Here is a 21,937-nt window from a genome sequence, read left to right as displayed (position 1 = left end):
GAGGGGGCTTAAGCCCCCTCTTGCCCCTCCTGCCGTCAGTGCTGTAACATCATGTCTTGTGTTTTTGCTCTTGGTGATCACATACGGTCCTATTGCTCTTTCCAGAACAGGCCACCAGTGGTACAGGGATCATCCCACAACGGTCAGCTCCTACCCTACATGAACCCTGCATTGATGAACGCTCCCTGGGTGAGAGAAGGGAGGAGGGGGTTAGTTTTATTTCACCCCATCCACTTGAACAAGTGTCATCCTGGCCATCAATCACACAACAACACACATGTTCATTTGTGTCTTTTTCATGTTTGAGCTTTTCAAAGATAAGAGCAGATTTCATCATGTTGATGCTGTAACATGAAATTCCTTTGGGTCACCTCACACCAATAAGCAATTATTTACTCTGCACGATATTTATGATCTTAGTTCATGTCACCACTGAGCTTGCATGTTCACTGATGATTCCGCCTGTTTCATTTGAATCTGTTGATTAGCAGCATCAAGTCACAATTAATTTTGTTTTATTTAAACTTTGTAGCAGTATCTGAATCAAGTGCTTCGCAAAATTTTGGGAATGTTGATTTTTGGTACATTTGACACTTTGTCATCTTTGATTGTCAATTTATTTCATGTCATTCCTTTTAAAACAATAGCTGCACAAGTAAACATTTAAAACATTGATGTGAGTACAATTAACCATCTGATGTAGTTATAGGTATTCTTAGAACACGTACACACTTCCAGCTCATAGTTGGTATCCCTTGTGTCAGTTATTTTCTTTCTCTCGCATGCTAATATTTCTATTTCTCTGTCTCCATTTGCAGCAGTACCATTACCATGAAGATGACTCCCCACCTGTTGACCAGGAATTCCCACGGCTCACCAATGAAGTGTGCTCACCTGAGCTTGTGCATGTGTCTGAGAAGAATCTGTCTGAGATTGAAAATGTACACGGCTACGTGTCCCATTCCCACATCTCTCCTCTCAAGGTCAGCGTTACAGCCTCTCCCATCATAGGAACCATGAATCTCCAACCTGCATCCCAGTTCAGCACCATGAATGTCTGCCAATATAGCCACTGACTCCCCCATCTGTCTTTTTAGCATAGATGTGGCCACACAATTATGAATGTTAGTACATTTAATATATGTGGTAACATAGCTATTAAATACCTTATTTTTCATCTAACACAATTGATGAATTGGAAATAATCATTACCCAGTCATCAGCAACCAAGAAAAAATTCACAACACCTAGCAAAAGTATAGAACACAATTCATGTCCCTGGTGATTTTAGAACTGACAAAGAGTAGAGGCAGCAAGCATACTTGTCTGCTACTTTTAGATTACATCAAAAACTTTTATGTAAGCCATCAAGCAGTGCTTCTCTGATTACTGGAGGAGAAAATGATAAATAGTTGCCTTGACATCCTTCCTCATTTCTACATTTACAATTCCTTGCACTCATTTTTTCTCTGGATTATCTGGATTCGTGAGGTGGCAATGGTTATGTTGATCGGGACTTCAAGAGTCTGATGTCTCAGTGTTCAATAACCCAGGCTGTCTGAATTAAAGGTTACAGGAGGTTCCCCTGGTAGATGCTGTCTGTTAGTTGGCTTTGGTTCTGCTCAGGTCTGAGCCAGCAGAGGGCAATGTTGTGAAGTGAAGAGAGGCAGTCGATTGTTTCAAATTCTTGTCAAACCATTAATCAGCTTAGTGAATGGAGAATCAATATAATGGATAATTTGTGTTCTATTGAGGAAATATTGGAGGAACATTGAGGAGTATGATTTCGCTTTACATTTTGCTTATATTTAGGATTTGGTATTGGTATCCTGTGTAGGTTCAATATTTCCTAATGAAAATGTGGTGATAGGGCTACATGATTATGGCCAAATTGGTAATCATGATTATTTTCATCAATATTTAGATTATGATTATGATTAATTGACAATTTTTACCAAAACAAATTTTATTGTCACATAAAGTAGGCTTGTTATAACTGCTTTCACATCCATATGGTGCTACACTCCTGCTAATGTACAAATATGTGCATCAAAAATAAAATAGGTCTTCTTATTCACCAAAATTCAGTGCTCCTTAAAGAATAAATAAAACAAAGGAAACTGCATATCACCTGTTCTTGTTTTTTGTCATTTGCCTTGAACCCAAAATGCTTCCACATCGGATGAAGCCCTCACCCTCTGCCCCTTTTTGTTTTTTTTTTTTTTTTGTAAAGATAGTTTATCGCCTTCTGACTGGTGACTGCTATCTACTGTTGAGCTTTCCCCACGTTCGCTGCTACTCTGTCCTCAGTGACTGTCGACTAGTAATACATCTAGAAACGAACCTGTGTGGTGGTGCAGGGAACAACTCTGATTGGCTTAAGGAGGCAGATGATCAGACAGTGGTTTATGAAGCGCCAGAGGCTTTGGGAAAAAAAACCTATGACACGGAGTGTTCTATGAACAGAATGACGCGTTTTAAATATCGCTCGATCACGCAAATTGATTGTGGGAAGCCAAAATCATGATCGTGATTAGAATTCAATTAAATTTGCAGCCCTATGTGGTGATGTTTTTTTCTTTTTAAATACGTTAGGATATTTTTGAGAAATACGTTCTTGTCATTCATCTGATCAAATCTGCAGCAAAACCTAGTCCATGCATTTGAAAAATTAGTCCATGCATTTGTAACTTCTAGGCTGGACTACTGTAACTCATTACTATCTGGATGTCCAAACAAATCTCTAAAAGGCCTTCAGTTAATTCAGAACGCTGCTGCACGAATATTAACAGGAACTAGGAAAAGAGATCATATCTCTCCCGTGTTAGCTGCTCTTCATTGGCTGCCAGTAAAATATAGAGTAGAATTCAAAATCCTTCTTTTAATGTATATAAAGCTCTTAATGGCCAAGCTCCATCATATCTCAGAGAGCTCATAGTTCCTAACTGTCCTAGCAGGCCACTCCGCTCTCTAGATGGAGGTTTACTTGTGGTTCCTAGAGTCTCCAAGAGTAAATCTGGAGGCAGATCGTTCAGTTATCAGGCTCCTCTTCTATGGAACCAACTTCCAGTATTGGTCCAGGGGGCGGACTCTTTAGTAACTTTCAAGACCAGGCGTATGACAGAGCGTACAGTTAAAAAGTCCTCTACTCTTTAGGTATGCTGCTATAGGCCTAGGCTGCTGGGGGAAGGACTGAGCTTCTCTCTCTCTCTCTCTCTCTGTCTCTCCCTGTCACCCTCTCTCCCCCTCTCCCTCTTTCTCTCTAACTCCCTCCTTGCATGCGCTGATAAAAACCATCTTTCTTAAAAAAAAAAAACAAAACTGTTTCACCCAGTTCTAAGCATTTATACTGCATTTACTAACCATGTTCTGCCAAAGTCTCTGTCTCTCCCAGTTCCTCTCCTCTCTCTCCCTGTCCTCATCCTGCAGGTGGTGACTCATCTCCATCCCATGTTCCTGCAACACCTGCTGGTCCCATATAGCATGAATTCTGTATTACAGCTCAACTCCATGAACTTCATGCAACAACATGTTCCTGCCTACACCCCCCCCTCCAATGCCTGTCTCTCTCTCTCTCTCTCTCTCTTTCTCTCCCACTCTCAACCCAACCGGTCGAGGCAGATGGCCGCCCCCCCTGAGCCTGGTTCTGCTCGAGGTTTCTGCCTCTTAAAGGAAGTTTTTCCTTGCCACTGTTGCCAAGTGCTTGCTCATCGGGGGATCTGTTGGGTCTCTTTAAATACATTTATAAAGAGTTTGGTCTAGACCTGCTCTATATGTAGTTACATCAAGTGCCTTGATGTAACTTTGTTATGATTTGGCGCTGTACAAATAAATCTGATTTGATTTGATTTTATTTGATTGTGTTTGAACACATCAGCACAGGAGAGACAATGCAAAGGTGTGACAACTAGACAAAAACAAGAATTAAGACAACTAAAAGGCAACCAAGGCAAGTTATAAAGCAAGTTATAAATTAAACATTGAAAAATAAATCCAATTGCTATTGGAAGGGTGTCAGAAAGGGGCATGAACCAATGTGAAATATTTTGATCTGGTGAAGATGTAATTGGGATAAAATGTTAGCTATTCCAGTAACTTTGTTGTATGCTGTCAGTATGCAGGTGTTCAACAAAGTCCTGTGTGTTTGTAGAGTTATGTAACAATAGCTGAGTACTGTTGTTTTACTCTAGCAACATCAGGGTAATTCTTCACAGGCTGTTGTTCTGTGTCAAGCTGTGCTAAATTTGCAGCTGGAGTTATTCTAGCATCAGTCATTCTTCATCATGTGTATTCTTTTTTTTTTTATATAAGTTCATTTGCATTTAAAAATCCATTCAATGTCACATCTTGGTGATCAGCTGCAACAATTAATTCCTTTTCAAGCTAAACACTACAGATTTTCCTCCAGCAGAGCAGTGCCTCTCAACATGAGGGTTTATATTATGCTGTCGCTGCGGGGCTGCCTGGGATCTGCTGTAACCTCTCATGTGTGGTGTTGTCTTCCTCCACTTAGTGGATCCATCATCCCTCACATTTTTTACAGCCTTAACCACCAAATCAAATCAAATCAAATCAAATCAGATTTATTTGTATAGCGCCAAATCATAACAAAGTTACATCAAGGCACTTTACATATAGAGCAGGTCTAGACCAAACTCTTTATAAATTTATTTAAAGAGACCCAACAGATCCCCCGATGAGCGAGCACTTGGCAACAGTGGCAAGGAAAAACTTCCTTTAAGAGGCAGAAACCTCGAGCAGAACCAGGCTCAGGGGGGGTGGCCATCTGCCTCGACCGGTTGGGTTGAGAGAGAGAGAGAGAGAGAGAGAGAGAGACAGGCAGGCAGGCATTGGAGGGGGGGGTGTAGGCAGGAACATGATGTTGCATGAAGTTCATGGAGTTGAGCTGTAATACAGAATTCATGCTATATGGGACCAGCAGGTGTTGCAGGAACATGGGATGGAAATGAGTCACCACCTGCAGGATGAGAACAGGGAGAGAGAGGAGAGGAACTGGGAGAGACAGAGACTTTGGCAGAACATGGTTAGTAAATGCAGTATAAATTCTTTGAACTGGGTGAAACTGTGTTTTTTAAGAAGGATGGTTCTTATCAGCGCATGCAAGGAGGGAGGGAGAAAGAAAGAGGGAGAGGGGGGAGAGAGGGTAACAGGGAGAGACAGGGAGAGAGAGAGAGAAGCTCAGTCCTTCCCCCAGCAGCCTAGGCCTACAGCAGCATACCTAAAGAGTAGAGGACTTTAACCTTTTAACTATAAGCTCTGTCATACAGGAAAGTTTTAAGCCTGGTCTTGAAAATTACTAAACAGTCCGCCCCCCGGACCGATACTGGAAGTTGGTTCCATAGAAGAGGAGCCTGATAACTGAAAGATCTGCCTCCAGATTTACTCTTGGAGACTCTAGGGACCACAAGCAAACCTCCATCTAGAGAGCGGAGTGGCCTGCTAGGACAGTAAGGAACTATGAGCTCTCTGAGATATGATGGAGCTTGGCCATTAAGAGCTTTATATGTTCAAAGAAGGATTTTGAATTCTACTCTATATTTTACTGGCAGCCAATGAAGAGCAGCTAACACGGGAGAGATGTGATCTCTTTTCCTAGTTCCTGTTAATATTCGTGCAGCAGCGTTCTGAATTAATTGAAGGCCTTTTAGAGATTTGTTTGGACATCCAGATAGTAATGAGTTACAGTAGTCCAGCCTAGAAGTTACAAATGCATGGACTAGTTTTTCTGCATCATCCTGAGAAAGGATGTTTCTGATTTTCCGAATGTTTCTCAGGTGGAAGAAAGCTGCCCGACTAACTTGTTTTATGTGAGGGACAAAGGACATGTCCTGGTCAAAAATTACTCCAAGGTTTCTTACAGTGGAGCTGGAAGCCAAAGTGATGCCGTCCAGACTGATGAGATGATTAGATAGCATTTTTCTGAGGTGCTTAGGGCCGAGTACAATAAATTCTGTTTTGTCAGAGTTGAGAAGTAAAAAATTTCCCGTCATCCAGACTTGATACTGTGTTTCCTGATAATGTTGCCTAGAGGAAGCAGATAAAGCGTAAAGAGGATTGGTCCAAGTACCGAACCCTGCGGGACTCCATGACTGACTACAGTACATGAGGAGGAGCTATTGTTTACATGAACAAACTGATGTCTATCTGATAAGTAGGATTTGAACCACCTTCGTGCAGTTCCTTTAATTCCAATTTCATTTTCCAGTCTCTGTAGTAAAATATTATGATCTATGGTGTTGAATGCAGCACTAAGATCTAGAAGGAGAAGTATGGAGGTTGATCCATTGTCTGAGGCCATTAGAATGTCATTGGAGACTTTAACCAGCGCTGTTTCTGTGCTATGATGGGCTCTAAATCCTGACTGAAACTCTTCAAACAAACTGTTCCCATCCAGATGCTCGTGTAGTTGTTTTGCTGCAGCTTTCTCAATGATTTTAGAAATAAATGGAAGGTTCGATATGGGTCAAACATCTGCCAAAACATCTGGATCAAGATTAGGCTTTTTAAGCTGGGGTTTGATGACCGCAGTCTTAAGTGCCTGAGGTACATAACCCAGAAATAAAGTCAGATTAATCAAATCTAGAATGAACGGCTCAATTAAATAAAAAATCTCTTTAAAGAGGTTAGTTGGTACTGGGTCTAATAGACAGGTTGACAGTCTGGATGATGAAACTATAGAAGCTAGCTCTGAGAGATTCAGAAGTGAGAATGATTCCAGATGTAAAAGAGGCGTTGCAGCTGATTCAGGAGTTGCTGTATTCAGTAGGAGATTTTTATCTAACGTAGGCAAGAGCTGATAAATTCTTTCTCTGATCGTGAGAATTTTTTCTGTAAAAAAGTTAATAACATCATCACTGCTTAGAGCTAAGGGGATCACTGGTTCAACTGAGCTATGGCTCTCTGTCAGCCTGGCTACAGTGCTGAAGAGAAACCTGGGGTTGTTCTTGTTTTCTTCTATGAGTGCTGAGTAATATGAACTTCTAGCACTGCGGAGAGCTTTTTTATATGTTTTTAGGCTATCTTTCCAGGCTCTGTGAGACTCTTCTGACTTACTGGAACGCCAGTTTCTTTCTAATTTCCTTGATGTCTGCTTTAAGGCATTCACTAAAAGAATTCAGGAAGTCACTGTGATCCACTCCTGTTAATGCCATCTTAAAGAATTTTCCCTCCTCTGTCCACTCAATATGTGACAGGGTAACCATTACTAATGCTGTATTATCCTGATGCACTGGACTAGGGTCTCATATTCTCTGTCTCTATACTGGCTGGTAAACCTGGTCCTTCATTCTTACCTGCAGCCTGCACTAGTTACCCGTTTTGATCTTGCATACCCAAGTGTGACCACAGCAAACTACACAGCAAGTTTTTGTTTAACTTAATTTTGTTTTGTTTTGTTTTTACTTTACTTTTCAGAAGCGCGCTTTCTAATTTTCTAATGTTATGTGTGAACTAATTTCTTATATCTGGGTCCCTAGGCCAGGAGGAATGACATGCCCTCAGTATTGCATGGGCTTTGTTTTGGTGTTGTCCTTAATCCATTGCCTGAAGAAGCAGGCTTGTCATTTCTGGTGGGCCATTGCTTGCTATGAAATCCAATGTGCTTATTCTGCTGTTACTGTGAGCTAGTCTTAACTTGTTTACCTGGCCAAGAAGCCCCAGTTGGGAAAAATACATATACACAGATACATATACACATAAAAACATAGATTGCATGCAAAAAGGAAGACAAACAAAAACACAGGAGCGAGCATATAACGGGACAAATGGCAGGAGTAATAAGGACAAGTGAGTGAGTAATAACCGAAAAGAGGGGATAAGTAATGTGTATGTGTGAGAATGCACATATGTGCGTACAAAAGAAAAAATGATATGAAGTAAAAGCAAGGCAAGTTTATGTGTACAGCACATTTCATGTGCAAGACAATTTGAAGTGCTTTCCATAAAACATTAAAAGCATTACCTTGGGGTGCAGCAGAAAACATTAAAAAGTAGAAGAATAAAAAGCATGATTTAAAAATTAAAAACAAAAGAGAGAACACTAAGTCTTAAAAGAGGCTGTGTAGATTTGAGAAAAAAAAATATTTAAATGCAGTTGCAAACAGGTGGGTCTTTAACCTGGATTTAAATAAACTGATGTGTTTCAGCTGATCTGAGGCTTTCTGGATTTTTGTTCCAGACATGTGGAGCATAGAAACTGAATGCAGCTTTTCCAAGTCTGGTTCAGACTCTGGGAACTGATAAAAGACCGAACCCTGTGGGAGTTTAAGCTTGAACGTGATAACAGAAGTCAAAGTTAAAGATGAAAGTTTGAGTCTGTTTTGTCAAGTGTTCCATTCATTTGCTGTTACAAAAATGAAAGGAGTGGCCAAAAATAGTAGAGGTATTGGGGATGGTGAACAAGACATATTCACTTGACCTAGTGCAATAATTATTATGGAAAAAGTGAAGAAGAGATGACAGATAGAGGGGTGTCTTTTCCAGGATTGTCTTATAGACAAAGTGAAATCAATGATGGAGCTACCAGTTACGAAGGAAGGGCCAGCCCACTAGTTTATAGAGATAACAATGGTGCATGTGGAAAGGTGCATTAGTGGCAAAGCGGATGGGTGAATTATCAAGAGTGTGCAGTGTTTTGAAGGTAGTGCTTGGTGCCATTTTGTAGATGATTTCACTGTAGTCCAGAGTTGGGAGTATAGTCATCTTGAAGAGGATCTGCTTGACAGAAGCTTTGTTATGAAAGAGAAAAGTTAGTGTAGCTTTGACCTTTGTCTGAAGGTTGTTGATATATGTGGTGAAAGGCAGAGATGAATCCAACCAGATTCCTAGGTATTTGTAGGAACTGACTTTTTCGAAATCCGAGCCATCGGAACACTAGATCTTGGGAAGGCTGGAGGCATCATATTTCAGACTAAAAGCAATGCATTTAGTCTTATTAGCATTTAGGCAGAGATGGATGTTGCAAAAAGGCTGTTCAACATAGGTGAGGCTGAGTTGAAGAGTAGATCTGGTGAAGTGGAAAGAAAGGCCAACTGAATATAGGATGGTGTCAACGACATACAGATGGATCCTGGAACTGCCAGCAATCTTGGCAACATCATTAATATAGATGGAGAATAAGGTTGGGCCCAACATGGAGCCCTGAGGCAAACCTTTGGAGACTGTAAGTGGTTCGGACAGGTTATTTTCAGTCTTTAGCTGCTAGACAAGGTTAGTAAAACAGCTGGTGGTGGACTGATCAATACTTTAGAGCCAATGTAGGAGAATCCCATGACTGACTGGGTCAAAGGCCTTAGGAAGGTCAATAAAAGCAGCTATGCAGACCTGCTTGTTGTCTAATGCTGTGATCATATTGTCAAGAACCTTTATGGTGGTTGTAATACACTCATAACCAGTCCGGAAAACAGATTGCGTGTCAGACAAAATGTGGTTGGAAGCAAGGAATGGGTCGGTAACATTTGGGGTCAGAGTCAGAGTAATCAGGGCCAATTTCCAGTCAGAAGGGAAAACAGAGAGCTGTAGTGTCAGGTTAAATACCGTTGTGATGGGAGCAGCAAAATATGAGCAGATGCGTTTAAGAACATTGGATCAAGTCTGTCAATTTATGGGGATCCAGCTTGATGAGTTCATCCTGCACTTCTGAGATAGAGAGGAATTTGAGGGAGAAACCAGAATTGGTGGATGGGGAAAGTTAAGTAACAGACGAGTAAATTACAGGATCTGGAGTGAATTAACAAAGTGATGGCTGAAGAGAGAGGCAAAGCAAGGCTTATCGGTGGATAAGCTTTGCCAACTCATGTGAGAACCAAGAACAATTGTAACAATTCTTAATCCTGAATCTTTTCAGAGGGACATGTTTATCAATGATTGAGGTGAATGTATTTTTGAAATAAAACCATTTGTCATCTAAGGAGGGGATAGCATTGATTCTGTCGCAAGACACTGCTGCAACATCCTGAACAAAGTCAAAGTATATTTATTGTCATACTGGGTGACCTGCAATATATGTAGGTCACCCAGACTCAACATTGCGTTTCTCTCAGACCCTCAGTGCAGAAAATAAACAAAATCAAGACATAAAATATATGTAAAATTGTGCAAAAAACAACAAAAAGGGGACAAAAGGGCACAATAGCAGCAACACAATATAAAGTCCATTGTATTGTATTGCATTGTAGTTCAGAGTTCAGTCTTGGAGAGGGGGTGACAGTCTGGATTGTGTGGGCAGGGAGCAGAAGTGGGTGGGGGGACAGGGCATGGAGCGATTTTAACATCCTCATAGTCTGATGAAAGAAACAAAGAGACCTGATGGTAGCAGGCTGAAGAAACTATGTGATTTGTGGGTGGGATCAGCAGCAATGTGGAGGGCTTTACAGGTGAGGCGAGCGTAGTAAATGTCATGGAGGGAGGTGAGAGAGGCAATGATGATCTCCCAGCTCCTCTCATGATGCATGTTTTCCCTGTTAGTAGTGCACCGTACCACACAGCAGCTTTTAGGCATTTGTTTGTATTTGCTGGGACACGGAGAGTGACAAGAGACACCTTCAAACAATATAAAGTCTATGGAGAGCTCTTGATTGTTTTCCCCTCTGGTGTGGGTGGGGCTTAAGTGCACTCTGTCTCTATGGTGGAAAGATGTGACGACGATGAAAGTGATGATAAAGATAAATGGTGATTGTCTAAAAAAGGAAACCAGTTGTTCATTATAAACTGAAACGTCGTATTTTCTCATGTTTATTTATAATTGCTCTTTAACTAAACAAAAATATGTTTTATACGATTACTCTATTAATCGATGGAGTTTTCAGTGGAATACTTGATTAATTCGATTGCAGTAGCCCTAATTTAATTGTGTGTGTGACCATCACCAGCCCTCCCTGAAAGCTAGTTTGTTGATCTGTATTGAGTAAAGTGACATTTGTGTGGCAGTGAGGGCAGTGCTACACAACAGTGAATACGAGGGGGAACAAAGGACAGACAAGATGCAGTAGGATGGGCAGGGGAAGGGAAGCAGGTGGTGCTGGTAGGAACTAGCAGAATGAAGGATGCTGTGCTTTTTCTGTCACCTCTCTCAAAATTATGAGAAACCAAAGGGATTTTGTGTTGATCTCTGTTAATTCCTTTTTGCTCCCAAGTGCTAAAATGAAGAGGGGCTTTGTTAGTCTGCCTTGTGTCAGATTGGGGAAAACATACAGGGTTCCGGTCGGGAACCTGTGGTCTCTAGAGTTTTCCACCAACCAGAGAGGGTGGAAGCAATCAGGGGTTATGACGCTTGAGGATCACGGTAACGGAGGTCAGAGATTCTGATGCTGTGACTGGCTATCTGTTCAAGTTCAAGCCAAGAGTTATAATCTGCATTTTGATTTATCTATTTATTGATATATTGCAGTTGATTGATTGAGTAATAATTCTTGAAATTTGGTGCATCCAATCCTGTTTCCAATTTATTTTTTGAAGGGTAGCTAGGCTAATTTTCATCTTTTTGTTCTTTGAGTAGAATTTTATAATAGCAGAATTGATATTTTGGAACCACTTTTCCGTTTGTACTCATGTAATCATGGAGAATACATTTCTGGAAAAAGTTTCATTTTGGCCATAGCTATATGCCCCATAAGAGAGTTGGCAAGATTGTTCCAGTGCCCAGATTTTCTCCAGGAGTGGATCAAAGTTCAGGTGGACTAACGCTGATAATTTAGGAGAGATATATATGTATATACTGTATTCATGTGGGCTCTTATATAGCCAATGTTTTTACACTCTGTAACTGTCCTGAGGAATAGAGGCACTAACTCTGACCAGAAATGTTTCATAAATTCAGCAAGGAAGCCATCTGGTCTGGAAGCCTTGCCTGCAGTCATATTTTCTTTCCTCTGCAGTTAATAGTTCATCGATCGTCAGCGGCTCATCCAAGAAGTTTCTTTGTTCTTCAGTCACTTGAAGCAGATTTTTGAAAAAGGCCTGAATGGTCTTCCGGGTTTGGGTTGTTTGTTGGTGAATATAGGTTTTGATAAAAGATATAATTGATTTCCTGAATTGCAGTTATGGGAGATTTTTGTTGTTGTTTTTGCTGCGTTGGAGTCGTTTTGCAATAAATTTGCCTTATGTTCAAAATCTTGGTGTCTGAGTTGTTGAAGTATAAGCTCAGCCTGGATGATTGATGCCTGGATAACGATGTACCGGCCTTCTGGGTCTGTTACTATCCTGTTTAAAGTAAATAGTAATCTCCCATGGACTAAAATGGACTATTTGTCTACTATTGTAACAGGTGGAAAAGCTTTGGATATATAAGAGAATTTTCTTCTCAATCTAGTTAGTGGGCTTCTTGCATGAAGAGAATTTCTGCTTTTAAATTTGTGATATAGTCCTTAATTAAATTTATTTTTGCCAGTGAGCGAATGCCATGAACATTCCAGGATGCTATAGTTAAGTAAGACATAGAGAGAGAGAGAGCATTTAATCATTCTTTGAATTAATATTGATGGTGTCTATATAACCATCTACTGCTATCAGTATGCAGGGGGGTACAATCAGTGGACTCTAGAAGTGAAAGTTGGGTTGTTGGATTGCAATGTCATAAAAACTGCACTTGAAGACCTGGAAAAGAAACAACAAAGTTAATGACATGGGCACCACAATGAAAAAAGTTATTGCATAAGGGATATGTGGAGGGGTGAGTGAAAGGGAGCATGGAGGATAGGGGGACATAGACAGAGGGAGAAAGAGCAAAGAAAAGCAGGGGGAGACTGACAAGGTGAGTGACAGGATAGAAAGGGTGACATACATATACATTTTTGTGAGATAATATATCCATTGTATGTATATGTGTATATATATATATATATATATATATATATGTACACTACCAGTCAAAGGTTTGGACACACTTTCTCATTCAAATGAAGAGGAAAGTGTGTCCAAAATTTTGACTGGTAGTGTGTGTAGTAGTGTTTCTGGACAATAGAGCTCACCTGAATATAAGCCGCACCTGCTAAATTTAAAAAGAAAAAAGTTTTGTACATATATAGGGTTAGGGTTAGGGTTAGCTTAGGGCACTTGTTTATAAGCTGCAGGTGTCGGAAATATGGGAGGAAATGGCAGGAATTATGTTACACAGTAAGATTTTGCCTTTTCGGCAGATCGATCGACTTTAACTTGAAAGCTACATCGTGTACATTGCTTTGTGTGTTTTCTATGATAAGGCATGTGCATGAAGTGCAAAATAAATGACTGAGCTGAAGAATTTAGTGTGGGTGCATTTAATTTAATTAGAACAATTTCATTGGTCCACTGTGACCTGTTCGGTAATTTCATTGGTCTGATGTGACATTAAATGTATTGGCGGCATGAAGCTTGTTACCCGTAAAAAAAAAAGTAATCAGGAAATTAGGGTATGTATCTTACTTAAGCACAGTTGATATTTTCATGGGCAGCATGGCAGCAGAGTGCTAAGTGCTAAGTGCTGTTGCCCCACAATAAGAAGGTGGTGCTTTTCTGTGTGGCGTTTGCATGTTCTCCCCGTGCCTGTGTGGGTTTCCTCCGGATACTCCTGTCCAAAGACATGCACGTTTGGGTTAATTGGTGACTCAAAACTGTCCGTGTCCTCTTAGTGTTGGCCCTGTGATGGCTCGTCGGTAAACTTCCTCTTCTTCTTGCCCCAGTTGTCTGAGGGAAGCTCCATGATGCACTGCTCATAGTAAGTGTTGATGAAGCTTTCCAGGTCCTCCACTCTGGCAATATTTTTTATTTTAAATTCTGTCCGATAACCTCTGTGTGATCAAAGAGGACTTCTTGTTATCAATCTGATCTAGCACCGCAATGCCACCATCTAAGGATTCAAAATCTGACTTGGTCCCCCGATCTCTCTCTCCAGTACCTGTTCTAATTTCTCCTCTCTCTTCTTATCCACAAAAATGGAAGGTCCTGATTGCCTATTGAAGACTCTCAGATATGCAGATTGTTTTTTCAAACTTCTGTTTCAAACCTCTGTCTGATTTTAAAGTAAGACTGCAATCTTGTCACCGTGTATTTATAATTCTGTGCACCTGATTTGAAATTAATGACCATCAAACAAACTTTAAAAGAATCTCCTCTAATTCATGTTGAATAGCTTATTTTGGAATGAGGCATGTAAAGGCATGGATGTTAAAGGAAGGGTAGTTTATTTTGGTTGTCAGAATGATAAGACATGCCTTTGCTCCCAGCTAAAGATCAGAGTGATAAAAAAGGCTTCTAGGCCAAGCAGCTGTAGGGCCAAGACAAACTGAGTTTGTGGTGTCCTTGAAAGTGACTGGATATTATAAAGTTGTCCTAACACAATTAGGCAAAATTCCATCAATCTGAATCTATTACCAACTTTTAACTTCACTTGATGTATAAGGTAGTTAGTACACAATGGTAGAAGTAATGAATCATATGCCCTGAGCTCACTGCCATTTTGAAACAGTGTACAGTAGTACACAAAAACATGTCATGCATTTTTCAGGTGACATGCGTTTCAGCTTCATTCTTCATTATTTGAGGTAACAGTTTTAAAACAGTTTTGAAAGGCGTGATATATATTTTATGTTGTATGAGCTGAGTAAATACATTTATATTCAAACTATAAACTGCTTCCATGCTACATGAAAAGAAACACAAATTAGTGCATGCAAAGTATGTATGAACAATACTGTAGATTATTGGATAGAAAATAAAATACTAACATGAAATTTTAAAGACGCCATTTATTGACACATATTTCTAACCAATAGAAATATCCATTCTTACATTTGTATGTATAAATGAATTGTGTCTTATGAACATACCTATGTGGTCAGAACATGGTATCTATTTCATATGTTATAAAATAATACCTTAAGATATCCAGAGGATGTACAATATATATATATGGTTATTGTATGTTCCTTTATAGGTGACATACTGTATGTGGCAACATCACTGTTGATATTGGAACATGAGTCATAAATTTCATTCCTGCATGGGTTGAATGACTTTCCTCTCCAAGGCAAGGACAGTGTAACCATATTGAATCACAGTACTGTACAAAGCATGTTGTAAGTTCACATCATACCTCCTACTGTCAGTCAACAGTCAAAAGGGTTCCCCAAAAACCTAATCTTGCAGACCTTGTTGCAAAATGCAGTCATCCTCAGCACTTAGGGTAAGCAGTTATAGATGTGATCTTTGCACACATTTTTTTATTGCCTCATAATGAAATTTACTTCTTACCCTTTTAATGCATCAGCTTCATATGTAGTCTTGTTATTTTAAAAGAACAGTGCACTTCCCATTAGGGCAATGGAAAACCTGGTAATCAAAAACTCTTGTCATTTACAGACCAAGATATTGGGTTAGATGAACAAGACTTTGGTGAAGAAGATTCTGAAAAAAATTTAATTCAAAGGCTTACACAAAAAAGTCCAGTCATCATTGCAAACATTTGAATATTAATTTTATCACAGCTGATAAAACAACATGTTTCAGTCTCTTTAAGTGGGTCTGAGGAAGTGCCTACACTTCTAGTTTTCAAAGAGAAATCTCTCATCCTCTGTAAATTTATCGTTATCAAAGTGCCTGTTTAAATCAGTCACATAGTTCTCAAAAATCTTTTCAGGGTTGCTGTTTCACTAATTTCTCTTGAAGGGAAAAGACTGGAACCTGAATCTGAGAAGATTCTGTTGCTATAAAAGGCCTCAAGAAACCTTTGATAGTCTAGTAGTCTGTTCTCTGACATGACACTTACCTCTCATTGGTAACCTGTGTGTGAACATACTTTCATCTGTTTTGTTCATACTGTTCAAACTTGTTCAACGTGCATACTGTTTCACTGACTCCGATTGGCTCTGTCTCGTTAACAAATGTAAACCACTTCCAAATGAGCGGCAATTCTCTGTTAAAAGCAAGAAGTACAGTCAACATTTTGTTGCCCCAGAATAGTAGAGTGCTGCAGGAGCACAGTCATTTGCAAAAACACAAACACTCTTGAAAGTGGGGCCTTGGTAGAATAGGAGATTGGCAGCTTGAATGTGCAACTGAGAAATTCACTGAAATAATGCAATGCCATTTTTATTATTATTATTTTTTTTTTTTTTTAGCAAAATCTTATGTGTGTGGTCTGCAGTTGGCCTCTGCAGTTGTGTCATAGATGCCCAGTGCCCTCTTTAGATGTTGAGAGGCCTTTCTTATTTCTCTTTCTGCTAGCAGACAGAATCTAATTTCCAAAACAGAATTTGCTGGGGAAAAAATAAAAGGGGGGAGGAAAATGCTTGGTAAGTCAGTTTGACTAATCTCCTCTGCTGATGGCCTGTTCACAAGGAGTTTCATAAGCATAATGATGCACTGAAAATTAACCCATAGCATCTTACTGTTTTGATGAAAGATAGGGTTGTTGTTGTCCACACTCAGAGACCATGAGATCCGCCAAAATTGATTTGCTCTAAGTGGGTTTTCTGTAAGAGGTCAATTTTGCCCACTCCAGCAGTTTTCCCCCAAAATAGTTATTTTTTTCCTTTGCACAACCCACCAGTAAAAGATGAACATGAGCCTGAATTAAAGGTGAACAATACTCAAAAAGTAAAAAAATGGCAAATTGATTAAACAGTTGATTTATATTGTTGTAAGGGAGCATCTTACAAAAAAATAGGACAGCATTCAAAAGAGGTCATCTCTCAAACAGAGCAATGGGAAATGGAAGTCCATTAAACAGATAAAGCCATTAGTACTTACAGTGCTGTCATACCTTATTAGATCATGAGATAGATCCCAGTTGTAGCCAAAGGCTGCATCTTAACATTGTGTGGGAAATGCTGGATGTAAGCTGACCATTTTTATTCATTCAGACTTTCAAAGCTTGTTTTTTGTTTTACAATTCTAAGTTTCTAAAGCCCTAAAAGTTTAATTTTAACTTATATTGAGATTCTGTGTTTATTTGAGTTTCCTGGTATAATGCATCTTTAACTAATAGTCATCCTAGTTCCACCTAAAAAAATCCAGTGCGGTTAAACTGTCAGCACAGGACCTTCCACCCAATGTACCACATGTAATGACACTTAAGGATCATGCCCAAATTTAAATGTCATCGTCACTCATTACTTTACATTGCATGCAAACAAGTCTCATAAGGTCCTCTCTCCGTTTCTGTGAAGTTATGTCACCTTGAACTCAGGTTGGTCTTGAAGACAACACTTTGTGAATGTGCAGTCTGAATAAATAAATACAGGAATTTGGGCTTCCTTAAGCTTGATCACTAGTATCTTGACCTTTGCAACTAAAGCAATTAGAAATTTGCTTTTCAAAATCTTCCCCATCACATATTAAACTGCTTTTGTAATGTTTACATTTCTCCTAATGTGTAATATGTTTCATGAATAAAGGGACAGTACACATGGCCATAGCCAGAGCAGAGGATTACGCCTCATAGTGTTGAAAAGTCCTGTCCTGTACAATAGGGAACTCACATTAAAGCTGCTATGGTCGACTTTGCCAATATATACATTTTTGTATCATGTTTTTTTTTTTTATTTAGAGAAACACAAGAAACTTGTGCGACAAAAAAAATGGACCAGACTCAGTGAACACCCTCCTAGCAACAAATTTTCACACTGCTCTATGCTCCCTACAGATGATATCCAACTAGGCCAGTGAGCGGTGATAACTATCATGTCTTCAGGGTCATCAGGTGGGAACCTCCTTTCACCGGTGTTTCGTCTAGTTAGGCCCACAACACCTCCAGAAGGCTAGACCGTGAACACTGGCGTCCCAGCGTCACCCCCCTAAAATGCCAGCCATCACCACTCCTCACACAAAGACAACTATCTCAAACAGCACTGCTATCACCTACTCTGACCTCTCACCAACTGCACCAGTGAAAGCGGGGTGGGGATACAGACCCTGGTTCGGGTAGGGGGGGAGAAATAGAGGAGAGAGAAAAGTAGGGATGGGATACAGACCCTGGTTCGGGTAGGGGGCATGAGAGTATAGAGTGTGCAGGAAGTGGAGGCACTACAAGCTACGCTAGCACACCAGCAGATTCAGCAACCAAACTCACCTGAACAGCCAAAGCCAACACTCCAACACAGGCCAATTCTCCTAGGCTAACCGCATGGTGTCGAAAGGCACCAACACACAGCACTATTTCAAACAACACCACTGTCAACTACTCTAACCTCTCACCGATTGCACCAGTGAAAGTGGGGTGGGGATACAGACCCTGGTTCGGGTAGGGGGCATGAAAGTATAGAGGGTGCAGGAGGTGGAGGCAGTACAAGCTACAAGCTACACTAGCAGATTCAGCGACTAACCTCATCTACACAATCCTATATTCAAGTAAAATTAACACACCAACACAAGCCGACTCACCTGGACTAACCGCATGGTGGCAAAGAGGCTCAAACAGGCCACACCCCCGACTTAAATACACTTCCCCTTCCTGGATTTCTTCCTCTGCTTCTCCCTAGAGTCTGTCTATCTTAAGAGCTTCCCCTGCTGGGCCCCCAGCTACTATTACCTCTTCTAACCCAAATCCACTGACTAGATCTTACTGCCTCATCTGACATTTCCTTCACTATTTTCCTCACCCTCTGGCCGCTTCCTCCTAACTCCCTCAACAAAGCAACAGCAGATCTTGCTACAAACCCTCTACATCCTACTTCCACTAGACAAATCCTAACCTTCCATCCTCGCTGCTCAGCATCCTTACCTAAATCTGCATACCTGAGCTTTTTCCTTTCATAAGCTTCTTCAACTAAATCCTCCCAAGGCACAGTCAGCTCTATGAAATATACTTTCTTTCTACTCCTAGACCACAAAACTATATCAGGCCTTAGCTTTGTGCAGGCTATTTCCTGGGGAACCACAAGCTTTCCTCCTAAATCTACCTGCATCTCCCAGTCACCAGCATCCTCTAAACTGCCTTGCTTCCTCATTATCCTATTAACTTTCCCTCCTTCCTGAACAAACTGTATTGCAACTCTCTTTGTCTTAGACCCTCCTAAAACTGCCTGCCTCCGTATATATCTTCAATACCTGCAGCTAAGCTTTTTAAAACCTGGTTATGTTGCCACGTATATTGGCCTTGTGAGAGACTAACCTTACAACTGGACAAAATGTGCTTTAGAGTTGCAGTACCTGAACACAATGAACATAACGGGTCTCCATTTACCCAGAGCTTTAGGTTCTGGGGAGTTGGCAAGACATCATATGTTACCCCTATCAAAAATCTAATCCTACTTTCCTCCATACTCCACAGCTCTTTCCAACTAAGCTTCTTCTTCTCTACACCTTCCCAGTTCAACCACTGTCCCTGCTTAGCCTGAGCCACTGCCCTAGCACTCCTTAATATTTCCTCCTGTCTATGCACCTGCTCTACAACCAGCTTCGTCTTCTCTTTGGGACCTGCTCTACTCCACACCGGTTTGCCTGAGCCAAGCCCCAAGCCTCCCCGGCCTATCTGTACATTACCCACAATCTCGGTATGCCTAAGAGCTGCTTCTGCTTCCTGCACTGCCATTCTCGGATTCCATTTTCTCCCCTTGGTTGGGTTCGGAACCACTTTACTAACAACCACGTCTTTACTCCCAGATAACAGGAGCTCTGTCCTAACCTTAGTACATTTAAACTCCTCCACTAAACTAGATAGTGGGAGCTGTAGTATGCCTTTCCCGTACAGTGCCACAGTGCTTAAACATCTCGGAACCCCGAGCCACTTCCTAATGTAAAAGCTTACTAGTCTTTCCATTTTCTCTGCAGCAGATATTGGAATCTCATATACTGACAGTGGCCACAACAATCTAGGAACCAATCCAAACTGCAAACACCACAACTTCAACTTTCCTGGAAGTCCTGATTTATCTATTCTGTCCAGTCCCTCAGCAACATCTTTCCTAAACTGCACTACCTGTTCTCTGTCATTCAAATCTGCCTTGTACCACCTACCTAAACTCTTTACTGGTTTTTTCCCTAATTATTGGAATTGCTTCTTCATCTATTACAAACTTTCGATCACTTAATCTTCCTCTACTTATTGAAATACTTCTAGACTTACTAGGCTTGATTCTCATACTAGCCCACTTTAAGTTTTTATTAAGTCTCTCCAGTATTCTTTTCATACATGGCACCATCGTAGTTATCAACGTCATGTCGTCCATATATGCCCTAATTGGTGTAAGGCGCATCCCATCCTGCCACCTCTCTCCACCTACAACCCACCTAGAGGCTCTAATAATTACCTCCATTGCCATTGTGAATGCTAATGGAGAAATCGTACACCCTGCCATAATACCTATTTCTAACTTCTGCCAACCTGTTGTAAAGCCTGCCGTACTTAAACATAGCCTGATATCCTGGAAATAGTTTCTTACTAAATTGACAACTACTCCAGGCACTCTAAAATAATCAAACGCCTCCCAAATAAGACTATGTGGCACTGACCCAAATGCATTTGCTAAGTCCAAGAATATCACATGCAAAGCTCTTTTCTCACTCTTGGCTGCCTGAATTTGATGCCAAATCATGCTAGTGTGCTCTAAACACCATGCGAAACCTGGTATTCCTGCCTTCTGTGCTGAAGTATCTATTAAGCTATTCCTTTCTAAATAACTAACTAGTCTCCGTGCAACTACACTAAAGAAATCTTCCCCTCTACATTCAGGAGAGAGATCATACGCAACTGACTCAACTCTGAAGACTCCTTCTCCTTGGGAATAAGAACACCTCCTGCCCTACGCCATGCTCTGGGAATAGACAGTTTTTTCCAAACTATTCTTAACTGCCTCCACAAAAACTTTAGGATATCAGGTGCGCTTTTATAGACCCGGTAGGGGACTCCATTTGGCCCGGGGGCCGAAGAAGCTTTCGCACGCCTGACTACCTCCTCTACCTCCTTCCACCCAGGTGGTCTAACATCCATTTCTTGATCTATCTCCCCTAATGGTGGCATGTCAGGTGGAAGTCCTACTACTCTATTCTGCTCTGAATCTGAATATGTATTTCTCAGGTACTCTTCTACTTCTATCTTTGTCGCTTTAAGCTGCCCTCCCTTTTCCTGGCTAAACAATCCTTTAACAAACTTGAACGGGTCCCTGTAAAATGCTGTTCTTACATATTCTTTCCTTTTTCTCTTTTTCCTAAGATTTTCAGCCCTTCTAAGCACAGCTAGCCTATTTCTCAATCCCTCTTGCAACACATTAATTCCCTCTCTCTCTTCCTCTGTAGCTCTTTTCCACTGCTTTCTTGATTGTCTTCTTTCTTTAACTAATTTCTCAATTTCTCTTTGCCGTCTAGACTTAGCTACCTGTACTCTTTCAACCCTCTTTCTATCTTGCACCCCAAATCTTTCGACACCGTAAGAGTAGATTATGTCTCCCATTTTTTCTAATCTATCACTTGCGTCTCCTCCTAGTCTACTCAGATTTATTGACAAGTCCCTATTGACTGTCTCCCATTCCTTGCTACTATTTGCCCGTGGCCATCTAACTCTAGCTTTCTGCTCCATATCTCTCTCTCTAACTGGCCTATTCACCTCAATGTCAGCTGCATCCCTTCTTATAATCTCCTCTTCCACCCCTGTGGCTGTGTTGTTGATATCCTCCGAACTGTGGTTTTCTACCTGTCGCTGGATTTCATCCGACTTACTCAATCGACTTCTTAAAAAGTTCGGATCGATGTGGCCACACTGCCCTTCCTTTCCCACACATCTCATTCTTCCTTGATGCACTCTAAGGCCTCTGACTGATGTTATTTTCTGCCAACCACAAGGACAAACCTGGAGCATCTTTCCCTCTAATCTACCGTCTTTATTCCCTCCAGCCACACTCGCTATGCCCTTCAAACTATTCTGCCCACATCTAGTCCTAGAGAATAGGTCTGTGCCCCTATCCTTCATGTAGTATGTATCACAGGCTTACCAGCCCAGACGAAAACT

General features: G+C 40.8%; 1 protein-coding gene across 2 annotated transcripts in view; it reads left to right on the top strand.

Moving 5' to 3' along the window:
- dlg2 (discs, large homolog 2 (Drosophila)) overlaps positions 1 to 21,937 on the top strand; it is a 256,903-nt gene that overhangs the window by 102,828 nt on the left and 132,138 nt on the right. For both annotated transcript variants that reach the window (XM_029518553.1, XM_029518554.1), the window contains exons 5-6: positions 106 to 189; positions 819 to 983. In XM_029518553.1, the coding sequence (XP_029374413.1) occupies positions 106 to 189; positions 819 to 983 (249 nt within the window). The remainder of the gene's footprint in view (positions 1 to 105; positions 190 to 818; positions 984 to 21,937) is intronic.

The sequence above is a fragment of the Echeneis naucrates genome, chromosome 14 (assembly GCF_900963305.1).
Source record: "Echeneis naucrates chromosome 14, fEcheNa1.1, whole genome shotgun sequence".
Lineage (NCBI taxonomy): Eukaryota > Metazoa > Chordata > Actinopteri > Carangiformes > Echeneidae > Echeneis > Echeneis naucrates.
The sequence above is the reverse complement of the archived record's forward strand: the minus strand, read 5'-3'. Positions and strand labels throughout refer to the sequence as shown.